The 20,097-nt window shown below is 49.1% G+C and overlaps 1 protein-coding gene across 2 annotated transcripts in view; it reads left to right on the top strand.

The window, feature by feature from the left end:
• The window catches only part of DGKG (diacylglycerol kinase gamma), a 141,922-nt gene that overhangs the window by 106,403 nt on the left and 15,422 nt on the right, over nt 1–20,097 (top strand). For both annotated transcript variants that reach the window (XM_073360314.2, XM_073360312.2), the window contains 2 exons: nt 16,609–16,729; nt 19,288–19,348. In XM_073360314.2, the coding sequence (XP_073216415.1) occupies nt 16,609–16,729; nt 19,288–19,348 (182 nt within the window). The remainder of the gene's footprint in view (nt 1–16,608; nt 16,730–19,287; nt 19,349–20,097) is intronic.

Below are 20,097 nucleotides of genomic sequence, written 5' to 3'. Positions count from 1 at the left end.
GGTAACAAAGATGATCAAAGGGATGGAAAGCAAGCCATAGGAGCAAAGGCTGAAGGAACTGGGTATGTTTAGTTTGGAAAAGAGGAGATTGAGGGGGGGCCATGATAGTGGTCTTCAAATCATTGAAAGGCTGCCATAAGAAAGATGGAGAAAAGTTGTTCTCTCTTGCCACAGAGGGCAGGACAAGAGGCAATGGGGTCAAACTACAGCATAGCAGCTTTAGATTAAATCTCAAAAAAGGTTCCTAACTGTAAGAACAGTAGGACAATGGAACAAACTGCCTAGGGGAAGTCTTGGAAGCTCCTTCTCTGGAGGTTTTCAAAAGGAGGCTGAATAGCTCTCTCTCTTGGATGGTTTAGACCAGTGATGGGCAACCTGCGGCCCGTGGGCCGCATGCGGCCCATGAGGGTAATCTGATTGCAGGCCACAAGACATTTTGTTGATGTTGACCATCCACAGGCATGGTCCCCTGCAACTCCCAGTGGCTGAGGTTCGCCGTTTCCACCAATGGGAGCTGCGGGAAGCGGTGGCCAGCACGTCTCACAGGCCACAGGTTGCCCACCACTGGCTTAGACACAACAAATCCTGCGTCTTGGAAGGGAGTTAGACTAGCTGACCCTTGCAGTCCCTTCTCACCCTGTGGTTCTATGAGTCTGTGCAGTTTCAGGGATCTTCCTTGAAAGCATGTTACTGGCCTCTGTCTCCCAGGCTACCTGTCCAACCACCTGCTCTGGAGGAGGGTTGTGTGCTGGTGTTTCTGATTGACCAGATTTGGTAAAGAAAATTATGTGGAAAGTGTGCGGGGGGAGCAGCTGCCAGGGCAGGCAGCATGATGGGACTCCATTTCAGCCACTGTCTCTCTCTTCTCACAGCCCCCCTGTGGATCTGGGGCTTGGATCTGACTGCTGAGATTCAAGGAACTAACTGGCCAGTTTTTGGCCAAGCTGAGGGGAAGCAGAACCCTGCAGAGAGATCATTGCTGTTGACGGGTGCATACACAGCATGGACAAAATGACAGCTGTGAGTCAGGAGAGCTCAGGTTGCTCTGCCTTTCCTGTTTTTCTGCTCCTCGAGGCCCAGTTGAGACCATTGCAGCTCACTGACTGGGAGTGGGAATTGTTTCGGCCCCAGCTTCTGTCTGGGGGTTGGCCTTGAACTTTGACTGTGAAACACTGGGAAATCCTTCTCCAGCACATGGGGAGGAGCTGAGTCCCAGACAGCACCATCGGTGGCTAGGATGAGCATTGCCTTCCTAACACCATTCTAACGGTATGCGTGTGCAGAGTCTGGATCATTTGCGTATGTGCCTGGATGGCCTCCAGAGGCCTTTGACAAACATCAGTAACAAATTCGGAAGCCGCTCCGGGGAACATTGATTATTTGTTCCAGTTTCCGGGAATACAAGAAGTTTTTAAAAGCTCCAGGATTGGCTGGTTGGGCTAATGAGCCCCTACTTTCCCATGGCTCTCCCCAGCAGCACTAAATCTTGCCATTTTCATAGTCACATAGTTAGTGTGATTCTGTGCTGGAGTAAACATGGAGCCTGCCTTTGTTCATCACTCATCCCACACCACCAGTGGGGCCCGGATGGGTTCACTTGCACCTGTAGAGTTGGTGGCTTTTCTTAATTTGACGAGGTCAGAGGGAGACAGTGAACCCCTTCTACTGACAGTCTTCTCTAACGTATTGCATTTTACAATATGAGAGCACATTTCCTAGTCACAGTTTGAAGACCCTGCAGCAGAGTTTCCGCAGATATGGCACGGACTCTCCAAACCACGGCAGGGCTCCTCTGTTCAAACTTCCAGCCAGTCTATTTCTCATGCAGCTGCCCCTAGCTGCAGGGCAAAAGGTTCCCCCAAGTACAATTTCTTTATGGAGATTAGTGCTAGCTACGTGTGAGAGAGCCCCTCCCGGGATAAACTCTTAGGAACTATAGTCTGTATGTATCAGACTAACAACTCTGCATGATTTGTAAGAACACGGGCTGGGGCTGTCGCTCCAAGTTACTGGCCCCAGATCTGTCCCGGGGCTGAGCCCTTTGCGGCTCAAGGGTTGCTTGACATAAAACAAACAGGGAGCCATTTCATTCTGCTTGGATGTCTCACATTTGAAAGGAACATCTGCCTTTGGGACAGTAGATGAGACAATGTTACGATTGCCTGTAATCTCGAAGTGCTGTAAATAATAAAGCAAGTGCAGAGTTATTAAGCCCAGCCCAGCCATGATGTGGCGATCACCTGCAATAGCCTTTATGTTTCTTCCTTTTGCAGGAAGTCTCACCTCTGCTAGCTTTCATAAAGGCATTGATTGGAGAAGTGGATAAGAGTCTCTGCAGAGGTAAAGCTGAGGACCATCAATGGCTATTAGCCAGGATGGGCAGGGATGGTGTTTGCCAGAAGCTGGGAGTGGATGACTGGGGTAGATCACTTGATGATTGCCTGTTCTGTTCATTCCCTCTGAAGCACCTGGCATTGGCCACTGTCAGAAGACAGGACACTGGACTAGATGGACCTTTGGTCTGACCCAGTATGGCCATTCTTATGTTCTAGGTTTGTTTTCCATTATGAGCCCAATAGTGCCCTTTCCTTTATAGTCCTTAAAAGGTCCTTGCCATAAATGGGCTGTGGTGAGCGGAGGGAATTGTTTTAACTAATTGAGGAGATTCAAGGAGGCCAGTTTTGAGCCAGGGGATCCAGACAACATAGATGTCAATCATGTTTTGCCATCCTTGTAATCGTGGGGGGAGGGGCGGGAGAGAGGGTGTTGGTTTTGTCAGTGCTAGTTGCGGAAGAGATTGTCTTATAAACTTCAGATTGGGGATCTCTGGAAGAGCTCGGTAATACCTACCAGCCTGGGATGAACTGGGGAGGGAAAGGCCTATTTGGAAAGGCATCTGTTGGGGAATTAGCATCATCATGTGGGCAGTTGGCTCTGGCAGAGGGTGCCCAAATGACTGGTGGAACGCAAAGCTTTTGCCGACAAAACCAGCCAGACACTCATGTGGCCAAAGCCTTCAAGATGGAACACTATCATCAGGGAGGTTTGCCACTTGGGGTGAGTTGAAAAAAGACTGGGAAAATCCAAGCCTGACACCCCCCAGCCAGCCAGCCAGCTTCACGCCCTGCCTTTCTGCCTGACGCAATGCAGCCACCAGTAGCCAGAGCACAAGTCTGTGGTGCTCCATAGCTCCAGCGGGAATAGGTGTTTGTGGGAGGAAGGGCAGGGAAGCAGTGGCCCAACATCTACCAAGATTCCCATCACTGAGCAATTCTTAATGATTTCTTGCTCCATTTGGCCCTGGACCTGCCTGTTTAGAATCATTACCAGGAGTACAGAAGAATGGCCCTACTGGGTCAGACCATCGGTCCAGCTAGCCCAGTATCCTGTCTTCCAACAGTGCATGGTGCCAGATGCTTCAGAAGGAGTGAACAGAACAGGGCAATTATTGAGTGATCCACTCCATATCATCCAGTCCCAGCATCTGGCAGTCAGAGGTTTAGGGACACGCAAAGCATGGGATTGTGTCCTTGCCCATCCTGGCTAATAGCCATTGATGAACCTATCCTCCATGAATTTATCTAGCTCTTTTTTTAACCTAATTATACTTTTGGCCAGCTGCCTATTAATTTCACTGGGTGACCTGACCCCTGGTTCTTGTGTTTTGTGAATGGGGTAAATAACACTTCCTTATTCAACTTTCTCCACACCAGTCATGATTTTATAGACCTCTATCATATCCCTCCTTATTTGCCTCTTTTCTAAACTGAACAGCCCCAGTCTTTTTAGTCTCTCCTCTATAGAAGTTGTTCCGTACACCTAATCATTTTTGTTGCCCTCCTCTGTACTTTTTCAAATTCTAATCTATCTTTTTTGAGATGGGGCGACCAAAACTGCACACAGTGTTTCAAGGTGTGGATGTACCGTGGATTTATATAGTGGCATTTTGATATTTTCTGTCTTATTATCTGTCCCTTTTCTAATGATTCCTAAGAGTCTGTTAGCTTTTTTGACTGCCATTGCACATTGAGCAGATGTTTTCAGAGAACTATCCACAATGACTCCAAGATCTCTCGAGTGGTAACAGCTAATTTAGATCCCATCATTTCGTATGTATAGTTGGGGTTATGTTTTCCAAAGTACATTGCTTTGCATTTATCAACTTTGAATTTAATCTGCCATTTTGTTGGCCATTCACCCCGTTTTTTGAGATCCCTTTTTTACTTTTCACAGTCTGTATTGGACTTAACGATCTTGAGTAGTTTTGTATCATATACAAACTTTGCCATTTCACTGTTTACCTCTTTTTCTAGATCTTTTATGACTATGTTGTTGAACAGCACTGGTCCCAATACAGAGCCTTGGGGAACCCTGCTATATACCTCTCTCCACTGTGAAAACTGACCATTTATTCCTACCCTTTGTTTCCTATCTTTAACCAATTACTGATCCATACTGAGCCATCTGTTTGTCAGAGATCTAAAGTATTTTTCTGCAATAAGCTTGTAAAATGTTGAAAATTTCTGTACCAGTAGGAGGAGGGGTTATTGAACATGGGAACTTTGTTCGAGCAGTAAGTGAGAGGACCTAATGCATCTGCTTGTCTAGGCCAGTCTCTGTTTGGGAATTCTATCACCTAGAATATCATACTGGATTGGATGCTCTGAGTTGTGATAGGTCTGTATTTTCTTTTAAATGTTGAGTTGTGACATTGGCCTCTCAGTATCTAGGTGGGTGATGCTGCAAGCAGAGTGTGGTAATATCTGACTCGACTGAACTGTAACCATTTGACTGTAATCATTTGTGAGTTTCAATGGCAAGCCTTTGAAGAAGAGATGGTCAAAACTCCAAATTTCTGTTTTGTGGGATATTTGGACATTTTGAAATTTGTTTTCATTCCCAAATTGGAATACAGAAAAATATGTTCAAGTTTCCCCGGAAATGAAAAAATGCCAAAAGTTATTGCTTTGAAATTTTTCATTTTGAAATTTTGTTTCAATTTTTATTTTATGGGTTTTTTTTGTTTTTATATAATTTTTATTATTTAATGACATGTCAGTAGTAAAAACAACGAGGAGTCCTTGTGGCACCTTGGAGACTAACAAATTTATTTGGGCATAAGCTTTCGTGGGCTAAAACCCACTTCATCAGACGCATCCATTTGAAGATGAAAGATTATGCCCAGATAAATTTGTTAGTTTCTAAGGTGCCACAAGGACTCCTTGTTGTTTTTGCTGATACAGACTGACACCGCTACTACTCTGAAACATGTCAGTAGTAGTAGTGCATAACATGACATTAGACAAGCAAGTATTTTCAATCTCCTAGCAAAATGATTCCTGGCTAACACAGGGTACTGAAAATAGCTGCTCTACGAATTAGTACTCTAAGTGCTTATCTTATTATGTTTCAAAGTGTCAAAATATTTCATTATAACACAAACAGGAAATGAAAATATGATCTAGAGAATAAGACAAACAGTAGTAAGTAGCAGCTGCTCTTACTGATTTTAAAAAGATAAATATAATAGTTGAAATATTCTATCTTTATGACACATCAGTACTAGCTGTACAGAATATGATGTTGTAGGACATTCTTTACATCAGTGGTTCTCAGCCAGGGGTACGTGTACCCCAGGGGGTACTTAGAGGTCTTCCAGGGGGTACATCAACTCATCTAAAAAAGAAAAGGAGTACTAGTGGCACGTTAGAGACTAGCCAATTTATTTGAGCATAAGCTTTCGTGAGCTACAGCTCACTTCATCGGATGCATCCAATGAAGTGAGCTGTAGCTCACGAAAGCTTATGCTCAAATAAATTGGTTAGTCTCTAAGGTGCCACAAGTACTCCTTTTCTTTTTGCGAATACAGACTAACACGGCAGCTACTCTGAAAACTATCAACTCATCTAGATATTTACCTAGTTTTACAACAGGCTACAGAAAAAGCACTAGCAAATTCAGTACAAACTAAAATTTCATACAGACAATGACTTGTTTATATTGCTCTATATACCATACACTGAAATTGCAAGTACAATATTTATATTCCAATCAATTTATTTTATAATTATGTGGCAAAAATGAGAAAGTAAGCAGTTTTTCAGTAATAGTGTGTTGTGGGACACTTTTGTATTTTTATGTCTGATTTTGTAAGGAAGTAGATTTTAAGTGAGGTGAAACTTGGGGTATGCAAGTCAAATCAGACTCCTGAAAGGGGTACAGTAGTCTGGAAAGGTTGAGAGCCACTGCTTTACATGATGCAACATGTCATTATGTAAAAATAATAAAAAATATAAAAGTGAAAAATTCATAAAATAAAATCATGAATGAAATATCAATATTTTTCCTTTTAAAAATTCCCCCAAAATTGTTTAAAAATATGTTCACAGGAAAATTCATTGAAATCTGTACAGTTTCATGACAAATTTCTGTTTAGTAAAAATGCCATATTCCGACAGAAAAGTGTTTTGACAAAAAAAATCTGAGCAGTTGTACTTCTAAGTGTCCTTCCTAGGGCCCTTGCAAGGTTTGGATGTGTCAACAGGACGCCTTTCACAGTTCAATGGTACAGTGCCCTGCACTACCTTGGTAACTGGAGTATTTCATCTGGTTTGGAGTTTTTTTACTGAAATATTTACTTTTCTGAATGATAGCAGAGAGACAAGGTGATGTATCTCACCCAGTGCACTAAATGCCGCAACAACTATGTGGGTGAAACAAATCACTTTGCTCTTGAAGGAACTCACACAGGGAAATGATAAAAGACACAAACGTCACTTCACCTGTGGGGGAACACTTCTCACAAACCCATATCTGACCTGTCAGTCATTGTCCTCGAAGGAAACCTGCACAACACCTTAAAAAGACGAGCCTGAGAGCTTAATTTCATAACTCTGCCAGACCCTAAAAATCATTGTCTTAATAAAGAGACTGGATTTATGGCTTGTTACAACAGTCTGTAACCCACTAACCCCCTTTTTTTTGTTCTATGATTGGAGGGGTGTTAACTGGCCGCTTCACCTTGAATGGTCTCTTATAATATGTGTTAATGGCTTACGCTAAACAATCTGTTCCACCTTGTATGTAGCTGTTACACTCTGCGTACCTTTCGCAGAGCTCTGTGTAGCTTAAAAGCTTGTCTCTCTCCCCAACAGAAGTTGGTCCTATAAAAGATATTACCTCATCCACCTGTCTTTCTAATACTCTAATGATAGTGTCATTTTGTTAATCGGTAACATTTTGCCATGTTCAAAATGGTTTAATTTGACGTTTGAGAACAGTATATTCTGCATGGCTTGCTCCACAAGGAGCAAGTCCCAGAGTCCCAGCAGTGGGAAGTTGTTGCATTCAGCAGAATCTCACTAATCTGTACTTTGGCAACCTGCAAAGCCACACCAGAAATGGATTTTCAAGCTCTGTGGTGGATTGAAGCTGGAATCGACAACATTTTCTTGCTGTGCTGGGCTGGTGCTCCCACTTGCCCCACCCCATCCTTTCTGCAAGGCCAGAGGTGGTGGGTATGGCCTGCCAGGAGTGATGTGGGGAGACGCCTGGTGATTTTGGTTATGTTGGTGTTGGGTTATGTGATTTTGGTTATGTTATTGGTGGTTGGATGGTTATTGGTGGTTATATGACAGGTTGGGTCACAGAAACCCCCTTCGGGACTACCACCTGATGTGCTGAGACTACCTCTGAGCCCAGCTTAACTGAAAACAGCTTAAGAAGTGTTCCTGCCTCCAACACTCAGATACCCAACTCCCAATGGGGTCCAAACCCCAAATAAATCCGTTTTACCCTGTATAAAGCTTATACAGGGTACACTCATAAATTGTCCACCCTCTATAACACTGATAGAGAGAGATGCACAGCTGTTTCCCCACCCCCCAGGTATTAATACATACTCTGGGTTAATTAATAAGTAAAAAGTGATTTTATTAAATACAAAAAGTAGGATTTAAGTGGTTCCAAGTAATAACGGACCGAACAAAGTGAATTACGAAGCAAAATAAAATAAAACACGCAGGTCTAAGTATAATACAGTAAGAAAACTGAATACAGATAAAATCTCACCCTCAGAGATGTTTCAATAAGCTTCTGTCACAGACTGGATGCCTTCCTGGTCTGGGGCACAATCTTTTCCCCTAGTACAGTCCTTGTTCCAGCTCAGATGGTAGTTAAGGGATTTCTCATGACTGCAGCCCCCTTTGTTCTGTTCCACCCCTTATATATCTTTTTCACAAGGCGGGAATCCTTTGTCCCTCTCTGCGTTCTCACCCCTCCTTCTAAATGGAAAAGCACCAGGTTAAAGATGGATTCCAGTTCAGGTGACATGATCACATGGCACTGTAAGACTTCATTACCCCCTTGCCAGCACACAGGTATACAGGAAGACTTACAAGTAAACAGAGCCATCTACAGTCAATTGTCCTGGTTAATGGGAGTCATCAAAATTCCACACTTTGCATAATTACAATAGGCCCTCAGAGTTATATTTCATATTTCTACTTTCAGATACAAGAATGATACATACATACAGATAGGATAACCGTACCCAGTAGATTATAAACTTTGTAATGATACCTTACAAGAGACCTTTTGCATGAAGCATATTCCAGTTACATTATATTCACACTCATTAGCATATTTTCATAAAATCATATAGCGTGCAACATCACACATTTGTTAAAGGATTTCCATGGGTGCCCAGAGCAGTGGACAGGTGCTTTTCTATTGTATATTGGTAAATCTCAAAATAACTGATGTCACTCTTCCAACTGGCGAACCTCTTATCAGTCCAGGAACCTAATAACACCCTAGAAAGGTGCTAGGCTGCTTACATTTGCTTGGTGATGCTGGTGCACGTCCAGTGGCAGATTAACCACTGGGTGAATAGGGCCCGTGCCTAGGGGCCCCCGGAAAACTGGTCGCCCTGGCACCCCGCCAATGCTCCGCCTTGGGCTCCTGCCGGGGAGCAGGGGTCGGGCACAGGGGCTTCCCCTGCTCCACCTGCCTGGCTCTCCTGCCGGGGAGCGGGACAAGCCCCTGCATCCCAACCCCACTCCCTGGCAGGAGCTTCAGGCAGGCGGGTGGAGTGGGGCAAGCCCCCATACCTGATCCCATTTCCCCAGCAGGAGTGCCAGGCTGGGAGGAGGGGAGGGAGCGGGGCAAGCCCCTGTGCCCGACCCTATTTCCCCAGTAGAAGCACACGGGAGGGTGTGGTGGTGGGGTGGGGACTGCAGGCGGAAGGGGTAAGGAGGGGGCCCCCACTTGCTCTGGCCCAAGGCCCCACAAAATGGCAATCTGCCTCTGTGCACATCCTTCTTTCTAATGTCAGTAGCAGCTTCTTCCATCAGCATGATGGAAGCCATGACTGCCCATCCTCGCTGGCCCAGCTAGTGAACTTCAGGCAGATGGATCTCCTGTTGGCCGAATGCCCAAGTGGATTCTGGCTCATAATGCTCCCATGGGACAGTGCTTCTCTGCCATGGGAAAGCTTATGTGCCAGAGGACCCCCCAGCCTGGTCCCCAGATACAAGTTCAGAGCAGTGCCCTTAGACTCAGCCACAGCATCTAAAGCCCCATGGGACCAAACATTTACGTCCACATGTCCGTCAGGCCAGCTCGCAGGCAGCACCTTCATTTCTGCCCAAGGGAGAATCATTACAAGTACAGCGCTTTACTGGTTGGCTTTTCTTTTGCCCCCCGAGTCCATACCCAGTGACCATCATGGTCGCTCATCCCGGCAATTCACATCTCGCCATACCTCGGTGGTTGGCTAGGGAAGGTGCAGGTGCTACAGGAAGCGAGAGCTGGCCTGAGAAGACCTGCTCTCACCTGCAGGCTAAGGATATACCACGTGAAATCCACCTTCGCACTCGTGTCTGTTGGGGAGACCATGGAGTTGGTAATGGCAAAGGTTTGCCTGGCTCGAGGAGATTTGCAGACCTACTCACAACTACTCTGTTGGTAGGTTCTCAGCTTCAAAACCAGGGAGGTACCTGAGGTCACTGGCTCAATGGTGTTGTGCATCTCGATAACCCCAGTTGTCCGGCTAAGAGGAAGCTGCCTCAGGAGAACAATTGAAGCAACAGAGTGTTCCTCCTGGTGTGATGGACCAGCCCTCGGGATGTTTGCAGAGTGGTTCTCTTTGACTCACCAGTCTCCCAGGAACCAGGCCTGCAAGGCAGGAGAGGATGCACATCTGGGCCAGTGGACAACCCACAATTTGAATGGCTATTGCCTTGGGCAACATTAATGGTAAGCAGTAGTAGCAGCCAGGAGGCTGGTAGAGATCCTCAGCGGAGACAGCTGGAGCTCAGTGTGCTCCGGTCACACTCCCTACCCTGGAGCTGCAGGCAGCATGTGGTATGGAAGTCAGCTGTGCTGGGAGTGAGATGTGCCCTGCAAAGAGAGCAGAGTGGGGCTGTGAGCCCCCTTGGAGAGTCTCCAGCACAAGGCAGTGCAGAGCGTTCTCTAGTGCTCAGGAGTTATCGTAAAGATGCTACTGGATTTCTTTGGCCAGCCTGTTTCTGTGAGTTCCTGTTGCTGTTTGTTCCTCTGTACGGCTACAAAAATGCTTCTAAAACGCAATCCACTTTCCCAGTGAACAGCAACTAAAGGCACAAGGTCTTCAGGAGAACCTTGCTGAGGAGAGTTCATCAGCTTTGATATCGTGTGGCCTGTCCCTGGGCAAGAGGGGCTTAATAGCACCGTTGGTGCAGGTGGGATTCCTACGGGGGGAAGGCAGGACATCTTGGATGTGACTGAGCTTTCAGGCTGTGCATGAATGAAACACAGACAGGGTCAGGCTGGAGAGTTCGAAGTCCACTGGCTTCCTCCATTCAGGGGCCTCCTGCCCCCGCCAAAGAAACAAAGTGAGAACTTTGCAGCTTTGAACTCTTCCGTTTCTGCTCCATAGCTGGACCCTGCTGCCCTAGGTAGACTGACGTCTGCATCCTTCTCCAGCCATCCTGTCCCAGCCCCATTTATAGTCTGTTACCTAGTGCGACTTTTCGGCACTAAGTTGGCTATTAAATGAACCCACTCTTCCTGGGCACTTTGCCAACGGCTGCCCAGTATCAGAACTGCCTCTTGTGAGCAAGCGGCCTGAGAGACTAACGCAGACCCTGCACTTCTCTGTCAGGCTACAGCCCAGGGCATGGTGCAGGCAGGACACTTGTTGGTATGGTGGACGGTCTCCTCTTGCCCTCAGCCAGGGAGATGCCATGTAGCTGCATCCTACAGGGCTTCTCTGTGCCTTGCCATACCACTGATAACAATATCCATCTATACCCAACATCAAAATGTCACTGTTAATGGAGAATCATTATCCAATGGGGCCGTTTCCCCCGGGGATCTGTTCTTGCCCACCGCTGTTCAGCTTCTTGATCAATGAACTGGGAGGAAATACAAAATCACTCACGGCTGGTAAACTCTGCAGCTGATCCAAAGCTAAATGGAGTAATAAATAATGCTAAGGGCAGTTACACAGAGCGGGCTGGACAACTTGGTAAGCTGGGCCCAAGCCAACATGCATTTTAATGTAGCCAAAGGCAAGGGCATATATCCAGGAACAAATAGTGTAGGCCACATTTTCAGGGTGGGAGATTGTATTTTGGACAGCAGTGACTCTCACCTATCTAGGGCTCCTGGCTGCTGATTGCAGAACAGAGTCCCAGCCCTGACATCCTTTTGGTCTCCTTAATGCATTCAGAGACCCACATAGACACAACAGGGAAATATGCCCCCTTCTGCCTGTGGCTGGCCTGAAGACTGAGCCACACCCTATCAAACATAGACCTGGGATTGTGATCTGACACCTGGGACCTGTGCTGGTTGCTGGAGCTTGCAGGACTGGATTGAAGAGTGAACCACACCCGTTAAAAAAGCTCTCACTGGTACAAAATGCATCAGCCCATTAGCTTAGCAAGGCTGGAAGTAGGCTCCTGTACTCCGCTGTACGGAAGTAGGCTTGGGGGCCTTCAGAGAGCAAGTTACATTCCCTGATTCTCATAGTTTGTCTGCCCCAACCCCAGCCCTTCAGCCTAAGTTAGAGCTGCTTAGGGACTGCTCTAACCACTGCCAGCTACCTGTGGTCCCTACAGGACCACACAACATGTGAGAAATGATGGAGTGCAGCTGTGCTGCATCTGCTCCCCTGCTCCCAATTAACCCCTCCCATCCTCCACACTGCAGGAAGAAGGGCAGTTGGTGCAAGAACTGGCAACACTACTGTCCACCTGCTCAGTGCTCCTCCATGCCGGGGGAATTCCCTGCGGGCCAAATCCTGAGTGGCCAGAACCGGGGCAGAGAGACTGGACCATTGCATTCTGTTTGGGGAAGTCTGTGGTCTCTTCCTCTCTCAGGAAAGGGGCTGTCTGAGATCACCGAGCACGCCCCACAGGCTGAGGACAGGGGGCCTCCACTCCAAAGGGGGTGTTGTTGTGTGGGAGATGCTGACCAGAGAAGAAAGGCTCTTACAGAGCCACAGCACTGTCTGGTCTAATCAGAAAACAAGCATTTGTCTCTCATCTCAACATTTCTCTTCTCTGCCTCCCTCTTTCCTCTCTTGGCACCCTCCTCTTTCTTGGAGCCCCTCCCTTCACTGCCAGAGCCTCTTCCCAGCAAAGCTGAACAAGTCTTCTCCAAGCCATTGCAAGCGGCTGCTTTTTCAACCCCGGCCTTTGAAGTCCTTCTGGAATATCATCAGCATTTCATTGCCTGCAAGGGGGAGCTTTGGTTTGAAAATCCAGACAGGACAATGCATTTCTGTCTTTGTCAAGAGTGCACAGCCCAGGGGCAAAGTGGGGTTGGCATGGATGAACATGCAGGTGCTGTGGAGGAGCAGAAACCACAGCCCGGCTAGGCTAGGCACAGGCCTAGTGGAGTGGTGAATAGCAGCTGTAACTCAGCAAGGGTATCAGGCTGTCTCACTCACAGTACGGGCACATGCATGTGACGTCTTGCACTCCAGTTCTTCTCTCACCTAGTGAATGGAGCAGCATTCACACCCACCTCGGAGGGAAGTGGAAAAAGCATCATCCCCCTGAGTCTTTGTCAACGGACCAGACAAAACAGAGGACAGTCTAATGTAGCGGGGAACGGCACAGAGAACTGAACAGATTGTTCCCATCGCTAATTCCAGCTTATGCTGCCAGGGGTCAATTCAACAGCAAGGTCTTAAGAAATAAATGCAAGTTTATGAACAGGTCCTCATCCTGCCTGGTTCAGTGGGTGTGAAACACGACAGTTGTGAGTTGGGTGGCGCACGCCCCCTTTGCACAGGTGCAGATGCCTGCACAAGGCAGCAGGGGCCAGGTGTGCAAGGGGTAAGTGGAAGCACTGGGAGCCTTCCCTGTCCCACCTTGTGCACCCAGAGATAGCCACATTCCTGTGCTCAGGACATTTCCGGGGCTGCTCCCTGCCAGTGCTCTTGGGTGGAGGGCCCTGAGCCCTAGTGCCCTAAGCACCAGCCCACAGAGCAAGCCGGGCAGAGCAAGTCCTTACCCATACGCAAAGTACGCAGCTGCGTAGGGCACCAGGAAATTTGGGGCGCCACATTTCCTGGTGCGCTGCACAGCTGTGTGCTGCTCCAGCCCCTGCTCTGGCTCTTCCCCAGGGCCCCGCCCCTACTCTGCCCCAGCCCCGCCCCTTCCCCGCCCCCACTCCCCTGCGTGCTGCAGCCGGGCTGGGCCCCTGCACTCACCCGTGGCAGGAGTGCAGCGACCCGGCTTCAGCCACGCTGCCGGTGAGTGCTGGGGGGTGGTTCCCCCCTGCCCCTCAAGCCAGCCCCTCCCCCGCAGAGGCCTGGGGCCATCCCACCTGCTCCCTCCCCCACAGAGGCCTGAGGGCACCCCCCAGCCCTCCCCGCCACAGGGGGGCTGCGTAGGGCCCCAGAATTGCTAGGGACGGCCCTGAAGCCGGTGCAGCAAGTCACACCATCATCAAGGCTAGTGATGCCTGTTCTCTCTGGTAAATTGTGTGGGAACATCACGCATCCCAGGGGTAGCCGGGCTCCCACATGCTACCAGATAGCTGCTCGGGAGACTGCATGTGAGGAGATACCTGGCCAGGAATCTCTCATGGGAGCAGAACCTCTCTAAACAACACATGTACCTTTCTGCGGATGCTCCACTTGCCTGTTGTCTGGGGTCTATGGGGGATGACAGCCAGATTGCCAGAACCCTGCAGCTTCCTGGAATCCCCTGGAAACCCATTCCCAAGGGTTCCCCCAGTTCTAGCAACTTGTGTTCAATGCCATGTAACATGGGTCTCAGCTTGGTTTGTTCCAACAGGGCATATCCCAGGGTCAGGTCTTCTCAAAGATTTTGTGGATGCTGTTGAGGTGCTTGTTCCACTGGGACTGAGAACAGCGCTGATATTCAGCGAGCACCGAAGACTGGCTACAGGCTAGAGAAAATAGGGGCCAGACTGGATACTTTGATCTTAATAAAGCCATTGTGATCATATAGCTTGACCTCCTGCATAACAAAGGCCAGAGAATTTCACCCGCTGATTCCTGCACCCTGCCCGGAACATCTCACTGAGCTAGAATGAAGCTCTTAGTCCCAGATCCAGACTTGGTGACCAAGTGATGCCAAGTGTTGGAGAATTGGACACATCCCTTGGGAATCTGGTCCAGTGGTTAATTATTCTCTATGTTATCTTATTTCCCATTTGAACTCTGCTGAATTCACCTTCCAGCCATCGAGCCTGGTTCCACCTTTAACAGTGAGAAATCTCCCCATGTAGGTACTTAAAGGCCATGATCAAGTCACCTCTTAACTGTCTCTTTGATAAGTGAAGTAAGTAACCATTGGCACAGATTCCCAAGGGATGGGCCCAGACGCGCTCACCCTGGCTTTGTTTGAGCTGGCTCGTGAAGCCTGACAGACTGGCCTGCGGCAGCATGGGCACCGTCCTGGGCTAAACCCGTGAGCACACACTCAGCGGGTTGGGCAGGATTGTGAGCGAGTGGCTATCCCGAGCCGCTGCCTGTGTGGCTGTGGGCACACTGCTATTTTTAGCAGGCTAGCTTAATCAAAGCTAGCGGGGGTATATTTACCCAAGCTGAAAACTCTACCTCCCCAGCGCAGTGTAGATGTATTCTCATTGGCTCACTGTCTGGCAGGTTTTTTTGCCCTCTACTCTGCCCCCTTTTCAGTATTTCAACATCCCTCTTGGAGAGCAGCCAGTAGGATTGGATTCCGCACTTGTGCACTGGTCTCACCAACGCCATATGCAAAGGTAGCGCCAACTCGCTGCTCCCCTGTGATGGTCCCGTTTGCCCCTTTTGCCCCAGCATTGCACTGGGAGAGCACGTTCAACTGGTTTCTGCCATCAGCACTTAGACTTTTTGAGAGTCACTGTTTTTCCGGATTTAGTCCTGCCCCCTGTAAGTGTGGCCAAGGCAGGAAACCAGGAGGGACTGGGGAAGACGATAAAGAACAAGAGACGACATTTGGATGTCAACTGCCTGAGACACCTGACCAGGAATCTTTTCTTGTATTTTCTTTTCTCGTGGAGCTTCTTACTGTAAACCCACCTTTCCCTGGTTTTGTCTTCCCCCTGGGCACAAATGCTCTGGATATGTATCTGACCTGTACGGAGCGGGGGCTAGTCACAGCGCAGCCCTCCAACACAGGGCAGCTCTGCTGTTCCTAACTGAGGCCCTAGCTCAGTTCCCTGGGATTGACAGGCATCTGGAGCACGCCCGGAAAGGCGAGCGTTCTGCTCTGCAGTGTGTCCCCAGGAGGGGTGCAAAGATGGCTTTATGGGCTTTCCAGGGGCCAAAACATACTCTGGAATAAGTTACAGCAGCCAGGTGCTGCTCTAAGTTACTGCAGACCAGACCAGCAGCTCTCCAGCACTGGGAGCTATGAGCTTGCCCCCAGGCCACCCTCTCCCAGCCCAGCCCTGGTCCCAGCACACATGTTTGCGGTAGTCCTGCTCTGTGCGTGACCAGGCAGATTTCCCTCTGTCAGCTGCATTGCATTAACAGCTCCTATACACCATGGCCATGGTGATGGAGGGGACTGGTGTGGGGAAAGTCTCTGTCCTTCTTGAAGCTGGTCCGGGGGTGGTGGTGATGGGAGCAAGTCCAGACCTAGACACGTCGGAGTCATTTCCCCACTCTCTGCTGAGCTCCCAAACACCATCCCAGCATTGGACTGAGTGTTCAGAGATACTCTCTTGCAGAATGCGCCCAGGTCTGTTAGGGATTCACAGCGCTTTCTCCAAGTGAATGTCTGTTAGCCCCAGTGCCCAGGCTAAATTCCAAGGCAGCGAGCTACAGTCTGTTCAGCTAAATTCCCCTCTCCCTGCATTTGGCTTCATGACTTGCCCCTACACTGTTAGGCAGTATTGCTGACATGTTTACAGTGGCTGCTGAGTTCCACTCCAGAGGTGGCTGTATTGTGATGAGTAACATGATCACTGTGTAAATGTCTGCTCTGTAAAGTGTCTTGCTCCTGTCAATAAATGGATATGAGTAGTGATACTTAGTACTAGACCAGAGGCTGAGTGAGGGGCTATGTCTGGGGACATGAATTCAGTCTGGACAAGGCAGGTCAGACCCTACATGCAGTGTTTGTCTTTCTCTCCTCCCAGACCTCAGCGACCAGCTCCTGGAAGTGGTGGGTCTCGAGGGAGCGATGGAGATGGGGCAGATCTACACCGGACTGAAGAGTGCTGGAAAGAGACTGGCCCAGTGTTCATCCGTCACCATCAGGTAATGTCTCAGCCCTCAGCCCCTGATCCGGCTCTTAATCATGCCTGCTAGAACATGGCAAATGGCTGTGACTATGTGAAAGCATGCTAACAGATACATTGCTACATCCACCACCTGTCCGAGGCTCTGCTGAAATCCAGTTACCACCCCACCTGCCTCCCCTTCACCCGCTAATCCTGTAACTCCAATTCCTGCAGGTTTGCTTGTCTGGCATGATTTATTTACAGTGTTGTGGTGTCCGCGTTGGTCCCCAGATATGAGTGAGACAAGGTAGATGAGGTAATACCTTGTATTGGACCAACTTCTGTTGGTGGAAGGGTCAAGCTCGAAAGCATGTACCTTCCACCAACAGAAACTGATCCAATAAAAGACGTTACTCCCCTGCCTTGTTTCTCTCCTGAGCTATGTATGGGGTTTGTACAGCACCGAGCACAAAGGGCTCATTGGCCATGAATAGGGCTCCTAGGACCTATGGTGATACAGCTACCCCGACAATATTTAGTGTAAGACTTTGCCACTTATTGCTCAGGAGTCTATTGGCCACAGTGTCTCTCTTTATATTTGCTCAGTTCTTTTACTAGGGTGGGATGGTTTGGTTAGGTGGGTTGGGTTGGTTGGTCGGTCAGACAGTCATTGACAAGATCGTTTTTCTCTCCTTCATAGTAAATTGGTGCCGTGTTGTATTTCCCAGCCCTTAGATACCTCCCTAGTTCTCAGGGACTCTTCAGCGATAGTTGTTAGTGGGTTTGTGCATTTGTTGGCTGGGCTTCCTTTTAGGAAGCCGTCCTTGTCACCCACTCATTGTGTGAGCCAAAGCCTGAAGGTCTACTGCTTACTTGGGCAAAGTTTGCCCTGGCGTCAGTGGCAGTTTGACTGACTCAGATGCAGGAAACAGGGTGAAAGGACTGCAGGATGTGGCCAAGTGTGTTCAGATCGCCCCTTCCTTACTTCCGATCAATAGCTGGTTTGTGGATTAGTCATTATTGAATGGGCAAAAATGTTCGGATGGGTGCCCCAAAACTATTAGCGGATTTCATACAAATAGTTTCAGCCATTCACAAAATGGCTGGAGGAGGCGGTGAGGGTGTGTCCATTGCTGCCCTCCCTTCCCCTTACAACTTTTCACCCAGTGGATAGGGTAGTCACCCAAGAGATAGGTGACCCGGGTTCTTTATCTCCCTCCTTCCAGTCATTGGTGACATAACCTTCCAGCATCTGCCTTGAGAGAGGTGTTTTCAGGATAGGGGTTCCCGCCCCTCAAATCTGTGACCAGTTTCCCATGCAGCCGCATTAGCCTCCCCTTGTTCCTGACACCCTGCTTTGTCAGAGGGATGGCAGACTACTGGGCCTTAATTAGGGTGTCCTGTAGGGTGCTTCCGCCTTCATTCTCACTCCTGGATTTTAGTACTTCATCCCTTTCCCCAAGCCTTACAGACTGCAAAATACACTTCCACCTCGGCCGAAATGCCGCTTGGCTGTGCTTTCCCATAGACTCAGATCTCAGTATCAGTCCTGATCACTCAAAACCCACACACCTTCCACCCCACTGACACAGATCCCAGATCTGCCCTTCCCCGGCCCAGACTGTAACCCCTAATGCCATGCCCACATTTACAGCCCGGGGTGCCTCTCATCCACGGACACCTCCCCCTAGAGTTTATCATCTCCACAACGCCTCACCTTTTTTTACCTCCTTCCACTGAAGCATCAGGAATGGCCCGGCTGGAGCTGGGATACTGGATGGGGCCAGGCCTCTGAGGTGGCACCATGCTCAGGGTCTAACTGATCGCCGTGTGGGATCGGGAAGGAATTTTCCCCCAGGTCAGACTGGCAGGGACCTTGCGGGGAGGGGGCGATTTTCCTTCCTCTGCAGCACATGGGTGCAGGTCACTTGTCAGGATTATCTGGGTCTCTCTCCCGTAATCATTTACCTGACCCTGAGTGGGCCTCGGGCACTGGTGCACTTCGGGCCCTCCTGTTCTCTGCCTGTGACACATCCTATTCTAGTGTCACGGCAGCTGTAATAGTTTGGTCTCATGTCAGCGGCTGGGTTTGGTGCAGAGATGCTGAGTGTTGGTGGGGGCCTGCGCTATGCAGGAGGTCAGACTGGAGGATCTGGTGGTCCCTTCTGGCCTTGAACTCTATGACTGTATCAGACCCGTGGGCAGAGGCAGTGACAGACGCAGCGGCAAAACTAAGAGCGTTCAGCAAAGGTGCAAGGAAGGAGTGGAGAGGATCCATGGACAGGCTACTGACCAGGGAAAGTAAGTGATCAGATCCAGTGCCAGACGCAGTAGCTCATAAAACAAGGTGCAATTTTTGGCATGATGCCTTGAGCCTGGGGCATTACATCAGTCTCCCGCATGGATTTCATGTGCCCAGGGCTTGCAGTTCAGGGCATGTTTTCACTAAGAGCTGCTCCAGTGCATGTCCTCCGTGTCTCCTCCCACTCCTCCGGGGAAGGTCCAAAAACTGCAGGACCCTCTGTGCAGACTGCCTGGAGAAAGGCAGCCCCTCCTGTGTTCTCACCCTGTGTTTTGTTTGTTTGTGGGTTTCAGGACAACAAAGCTGTTGCCCATGCAGGTGGATGGAGAGCCCTGGATGCAGCCTCCCTGCACAGTGAGTACACAATTGGCAGCAGGGCGGACCGGACAGGGGCACCAGGACAGGACCCACATCAAAAGCAGCGGCTGATGGTTGGGTGATTTTCTCAGTGAAGGGATTTGTAATCCAGAGAAAATTCCCAACATGATTCAAATACTTGACTGCATCGGTCTCTTTTTCCCCCTCCCCCATGACTGGAAGGGACATCACCCCATTGCCACCTCCCTAAGCCATTGTCTCCTGGCAATTCTCCCCTCACCCCCTGCAGAAGAGGGCTGGATACAAGCCTCTGAAGCCCAAGCAGTGTGACGCTCCTCCAGCCCCTGTAGCCTCAGCAAGAGCACAGCAGGTGGCCCTTTTAATTAAAAAAAACATTAAAAATTTGACTTAAATTCACAAGCTCTTGAGTCCCGACCTTCAGCATGTGTACCACTGAAGTGCGGAGCAGGAAAGAGTGCTGATGTCTGGGTTGATCCATTAGGGGGTGTGACAGGATGCACTGGGCCTTTTGAGGCCCCCTGCTGGAGGCCTCATGGTCCTGCCACACACAACCCCAGAAAAAGGAGCAGTGTAGGTGGGTCCTCCAGGCCTGCCTCGATTGGCTGCAGGGAAGCAGCCAATCAGAGTGCAGCAGGCTTAGATAAAAGGAGCAGGAGGGCCTGAGTAGCTCAGTCACTGGTTGAGACCAGAAGGTGAGGCAGGCTATGAGACTGGGGAGAGACCCCTGGACTAGGGGTGAAGAGGCAGGAGCTATGTGGGAAGTG

This window comes from Lepidochelys kempii, chromosome 9, assembly GCF_965140285.1.
Source record: "Lepidochelys kempii isolate rLepKem1 chromosome 9, rLepKem1.hap1, whole genome shotgun sequence".
Lineage (NCBI taxonomy): Eukaryota > Metazoa > Chordata > Testudines > Cheloniidae > Lepidochelys > Lepidochelys kempii.
This window is presented reverse-complemented; position numbering and strand designations above follow the sequence as displayed.